This window comes from Arvicola amphibius, chromosome 2, assembly GCF_903992535.2.
Source record: "Arvicola amphibius chromosome 2, mArvAmp1.2, whole genome shotgun sequence".
Lineage (NCBI taxonomy): Eukaryota > Metazoa > Chordata > Mammalia > Rodentia > Cricetidae > Arvicola > Arvicola amphibius.
This window is the reverse complement of record NC_052048.2, coordinates 121,661,121-121,667,227: the sequence shown is the minus strand read 5'-3', so window position 1 is coordinate 121,667,227 and position 6,107 is coordinate 121,661,121. Positions and strand designations below refer to the sequence as shown.

Below are 6,107 nucleotides of genomic sequence, written 5' to 3'. Positions count from 1 at the left end.
CCATAATTAGGGGAGTTCATGTCCTGTAGTCTTGGGATTGGATAAGGAGGGCATAGGATAGGTAGTTTCTAGTCAGTTTTTGAGTGCGAAGACCCTAACAAAGAGCCATTAATAACTGACAAGGTATCTTCAAGGACAGGATGCCTCCTAGGAATATCTGGACCTTGTTAAATTTTATGGCCCTGCTCCCTAGCTCCTTAATTGGCTATTTTCAGGGTATCTGTTCAAATTCTGCTACTACAGCACATTTCTGGAGCTGAGATTGACTCCCCACTCATTATATGGCTTAAGATGAAAACCCTTCCTTAAAATGGAGTTTGTAAATTCAGGTCCTCACAATACATACATACATACATACATACATACATACACACACATACATACATGTATGCACACATACATACATACATACATACATAGAAGAAAGAGACCACAATTTCATTTCTTTCAGTGTATATGGAAATTTAATATGTTACAAAAATTGAAATTCCAGTTCCATGAAGGGACAACATGGCTTCTTAACCTGTGTTAGGTCTAAGCTTACATCTGGAAGACAAGGAAGTGGGATGGTCGCCTGTCCTACACATAAAGCCAAACTCCAGGTGGTTCAATCAATTTCAAAAATAGAAAAATTCTGAGGGGAAAATATAATCTTGGGTTCTTCAGAGAGCTTTAAAATGAATTCAAGAAACTAGCGGCAATTAAGAAAAAAGAGCTGTGGTCTCTAATTTTAAAAAGTGTTTCAATAGCAAATGTGATCATGAAGTCAAACTAAAAACAATAAATGGAGCTGAAGAGACGACTCATTCTGGACAGCTCACAACTGCCTATAGCTTCAACTCCAGGGACTCTGACACCCTCCTTTGGCCTCCACACACGTGTGGCTCACATTCACACAGACAGACACAGTCTTAAATATTTTTTAAATCAATGTAATTTTTTTTAAGATTTATTTATTTATTATGTACACAGTGTTCAGCCTCCATGTATGCCTGCAGGCCAGAAGAGGGCACCAGACCCCATTACAGATGGTTGTGAGCCACCATGTGGTTGCTGGGAATTGAACTCAGGACCTCTGGAAGAGCAGTCAGTGCTCTTAACCTCTGAGCCATCTCTTCAGCCCTTAAATCTTTTTTTTTAATGATTTATTTGGGTTGCTGGGAATTGAACTCAGGACCTCTGGAAGCAGCCTTCAAATCTTCTTTTTTTAATGATTTATTTAACTTTTATTTTATGTGCATTGGTGTGAAGGTGTCAAATCTTGTGGAACTGTATTTTCAGACAGTTGTGAGCTGCCATGTGGGTGCTGGGAATCGAACCCAGGTCCTCCGGAAGAGCAGTCAGTGCTCTTAACCGCTGAGCCACCTCTCCAGCCCCACAGTCTTAAATCCACCAGCATGTAACCTTTGTGTCTTTTCCTGGGATGCTGTTTGAAGTGGAAAACAATGGGAACCAAGGGGAAGCCTAACAATGTGGGAGTGGTCAACGTAATCCATGCAAATCATGGACTAGCAAGCAGCCACTAAGGATACTTTCTTAGACGTGAACTAGTAAGTCTAGAGATAATCGCTGTGACCCACTGAGTGAGAAAGGTGTGTGCGTGTGCGTGTGCGTGTGCGTGCGTGTGTGTGTGTGTGTGTGTGTGTAAAGTGAGTCCTCAGCGGCTGCCTTGTCACGCACGCACGCACGCACGCACGCACGCACGCACACACACACACACACACACACACACACACACACACACACACACACACACACACACGTCTGGACGTGACCTCGTGAGGACAGAGAAAGGCACGGAAGAATAGCAGAGATGGGTGTCAGTAGGGACGAGGGAGGAAATGAGCACAATAAAAATAGGGCGTAAATAATAGCAATCCAATACTGAAATTAGATAAAATGCCGCGCCACAAGGTAAGAGGAAACAGTAGCTAAAAAATCCTAGTCATTGACGTAAAAGGTTGTCGGACAATGTAAGCAAAAATGATGACAGCTGTTTAAGCAGAAGCCTTGTACGTGTTCCCACTGTGCTTTCCAAGTGTGTTTCTAACCAAAGCACTGAGTTTTTATTAGGGATTTCATTAAGGTTAGACCTCTGGGAATGAGGGAGTCGGATTTAGAGGGCACAAAGCCCCATGAAGCCTCCTCTGACGCCACAGTGAGCCATCGGCTCAGGTGTTTTGGTAGGATTGCCACTCGCTCCAGGTACAGATTATAATGAAGATACTGCTTTTGCCCCATAGGTTGGTAGGAGGGGAAAATCTCCCCTACCCAGAACATGGAAATCCTGAAGGCCACAAAGCTGAAGAGCTGTTTGAAACATATGGCATCCCATAAAACAGATGTAGGGGACGTGTCCACACGATTCCTGATAAACATGGCTAGGTCCCAGTGCCTCTGTCCACCCCCCTCCCCGAGTTCGACCTCAGGTCTAAGTGGTTTGTTTTGTACCATGGATCCCTCTCTTGCTATGAGCAGTCAAGGAGCTTAGGGTAGATACCACTCCCCATGCCATCATCCAGGTATGGCTTGTAGTCTTCCGCATGCATATTATACTTCTTGGCAGCTTGGACCTATTCTTCTGGGGTCCGAGGATACCGCTCTGGCAGCCTGCCCTTGGTCAAGTAAAGACTGTCTGTGTCCTCACTGGCACCAGGCCACAGGTTGCCCTCTGCTGCCACCAGATTCTCAGGGCTGCAGCCCCAGCCACGGGCAACTTTACCCGTTTCACCTTCCTCGCCTTTGTTTGCTTGTTTGTTTGTTTGGTTGGTTTTGTGTATGTGTATACTTACTTTTGCTTTTATAATTAACTAGCCAAAAAGATATTTCTAACTTCTACTGATTAGACACCTTTTTTTTTTTCTTTTTTTATGTCGAGATCAGTGGGCACACAGATGTGCATCTGTGAGCTTTCTGACCCCAGAGCTCTGAAATACACGCATTTTCCTTCCACTTAGGACATGGAGTTTTGTTTGCCTGTTTCCAATTGGTTACAGGTCAGATAACTAAATCCTCAGGAGTAGATTATCCATAACAATTTGGCTTTACATATTTCAAGATTTCCCCCTCCCCCAAAGAGCAGCAAAATTACACCTAACAATAATTTAAAAAACTTTGTAGAGGGAGTAAAGTTGTAGCTCGGTAAGTAGAATGCTTGCCTAGCACGCGTAAAGCCCTGGGTTCAATCCCCAGCACCAACAAACAAACCAAAAAACCCCGGACAAACCTAGCTAGACTGGCACATGCCTGGAATTCAGCATCCAGGAGGTAGAGGCTAGAGAGAGGATCAGAACTTCAAGGTCACCTTGGTGCCACTGTGTTCGAGGCAGTCTGAAGCTCTTGACTATGAAGGAAGAAAGAGAGCGTTGTTACACTCTGTGTCATATGTCCCATCTAGCCTGAGATGCTGGAGACTAGGCACCTTCAGTCTTTGTTGTGGAAAGCTCAGGAGGGTCACCAAAAACAAGAAAGGGTTAAAATACTGAAGGGGAACCTCAGAATGAGTAAGTGAGGCCCAAGGGGTGCGTTCTCTACTCATTTGGGTTAGGTTGCTTTCTGAATTTGTAGCTTTTGCCCAGTGTTACAACCGACAGCCCGCTTTGTTATATATCTCCTGGGTGATAAGGAAGCCACCAGATGCTGAAAATGTGACTAGAAACAGGTTTTCTTGCTTAGCTTCTCCTTCTTAATGTCATTTTTCCTAAGCAGCAACTTGCTAATAAAGTCAGTAGGTCTTAATTAATTATTCGGATCTGAAGGAGAATGTGGCAGATTAAAAACTACTGTATTGTCAGGTAGTAGTGGCACACACTTTTAATTCCAGCACTCAGGTGGCAGAGGCAGACAGATCTCTAAGTTCAAAGCCAACCTGGGCTCCATAGCAAGTTCCAGGACAGTCAGGGCTTCACAGAGTACTGGGGTTAAAGGCATGTACCACCACACCACACCCAGTTAAATTTTTCTTTTTTTTTAAAAATAATTTATTTTTATTTTATGTGCATTGGTGTTTTGCCTGCATGTATGTCTGTGTGAGAATGTTGGATTCCCTGGAACTGGAGTTACAGACAGTTGTGAGCTGCCTTGTGAGTGCTGGGAATTGAACCTGGGTCCTCTGGAAGAGCAGCCAGTGCTTTTAACTGCTGAGCTATCTCTTCAGCCTTTAACTTTAAGTGAGAGATGTACTCAATTTAGTAATTTGTTCTCCTGAAATTGCTTAGCTTTCAGCTGTGTATGATATTAAAGACTAACCCATGAAGCCAGTCTAGTATCTACATCAGTACTACTGGATTCTTTGATTGGCAGGTGCAGGGAAGGGGCGGTGGCCTGATCCAGGCCGATGACGGTGCAGTGCTGAAGAGTGCGCTGGAGGAGAGAAGCAGCGGACACCATGGAAAAAACCAAAACGAAGCAAGGTCAGATCTCCATCTTGCTTTGGAGCTCGGGAGTCAGGAAATGCAGGAGTTACCCTGTCTGGCCACTGTTTCCAAATATCATTTTCCCGTCCTCACCTTGGAGACCTCGGAAAGCATAGACTCGCTGGAATGCAACTACTATCAAGCATAACCCTGGCAAAGAGCAGATGTCAGCTCAGATAAACGTCAGTCAGCCCTAAAAATATGAAGGAGACACCCCCAAGGCATCCCCTTCTAGCCAGTTAATGACTGCCAATCTCTGAGTTCCCCTTTGTGTCAAGAAAGGGTTTTTTTTTCTACTATGATAATTTTTTTTTTTGTTGTTTTTTGAGACAGGGTTTCCCTATAGTTTCTAGAGCCTGTCCTGGAACTATTACTATGATAATTTTGTCAGGTAGGTATAGTTTGGCCATCAGGGTATAAATATGAATATCACTGGCATCACTAGTTTATTTTTTTGATCCAGAATCTTCTGGTTCTTGTCATTCAGGCACAGTTAGAGGATACTCGAATGTGTGTGTTCCCTCCCTGTGTGCAGAGACAGTAGGAAGGCACAGCACGAGTTGTGTCGTTGAACAAAGCTCTTTCTTCCTGCAGGAGAGAATGAACACATGCCGGTGAATAACCCTTCCACCCAGATTTACCAGGTAATGACAAACGCCTTCCTGTGAATGTTGTCATTCCAACAGTGGTGACTGCCCTTCAAGCACAGCGAGTCTTAACACTTAGGTGTGTCCACATGTATTCTGACACTTGTTCTCTTAACAAGGCCAAGGGACAGGTAGGGCAGAAACCATTCACATTGTACCTTTGAGAGAACTGGTTGACGGAGGAAAAGTTATTCTGTTTGTAAAACAGCAGCTGGGGGCTGGAGAGATGGCTCAGTGGTTAAGAGCACTGGCTGCTCTTCTAGACGTTCTGAGTTCAATTCCCAGCAATCGTTGGTGGCTCACAACCATTCATGATGAGATCTGGTGCCCTCTTCTGGCCAGGTGTACACGCAGGCAGAGCACTGTATACATAATCAATCAATCAATCATCTTAAACCAACAAGCAACACCTATACCCCACCTCAGCTCTGCTTCTCCCCTGTGCCACTGTCACTGTGGTCATCACACCAGGCAACGGCATTGTCATCAGAGAGGACACAGGAAGAGCGGCCTTTTTTTTTTTTTTTTAGTCAGGTGCGGTGGCACACACCATAAGCCCCAACACTGGGAACCCTAAGACATGAGTTTAACAAGCTCAAAGCTAGCCTAGATTACATGATGAGACCTTGTGTGACGTTTAGGAGAACCGAGAATTAAGAGTTAAGAGCATGACATTTGTTCAAGTATGGTGACAGGGAAAAATTAAGTTCATTTTAAGCCATGGCAATAATTAGATTCTTTACAAAGACAATCACGACAAGCATTCTAGCAGGTTGCCCCAGTTCTGCAAATAGAATTTATTTGGCTTCTATCTTCCAACCAGAAATTGAATTAAAGTTCTGTCCTTAGCAATCATGGATGTTTACACTGTCGTAGTTTGTCTTGTAAAGGCAGTTTGAGCTTTGTGCTTCTCTCTAGACTTAACACTATAATCTGGAATACACGAGAAAGAACTGACAGAGTTTAGCAAGCCCTGGGGGGAACAGGCTCTTTTTTTTTTAACATTTGTTTATTTACTTATTAGTGTATGTCTATGTGTGCATGT

At 43.9% G+C, this 6,107-nt stretch overlaps 1 protein-coding gene and 1 pseudogene across 2 annotated transcripts in view; one reads left to right on the top strand and one right to left on the bottom strand.

Annotated features, from left to right (window-relative positions):
- Positions 1–2,116: 2,116 nt before the first annotated feature.
- Positions 2,117–4,389, bottom strand: LOC119807303 (annotated as a pseudogene).
- The window catches only part of Arhgef33 (Rho guanine nucleotide exchange factor 33), a 51,171-nt gene continuing 49,451 nt past the window's right edge, over positions 4,388–6,107 (top strand). For both annotated transcript variants that reach the window (XM_038320790.1, XM_038320791.1), the window contains exons 1-2: positions 4,388–4,412; positions 5,010–5,059. In XM_038320790.1, coding sequence (XP_038176718.1) covers positions 4,388–4,412; positions 5,010–5,059 — 75 coding nt within the window. The remainder of the gene's footprint in view (positions 4,413–5,009; positions 5,060–6,107) is intronic.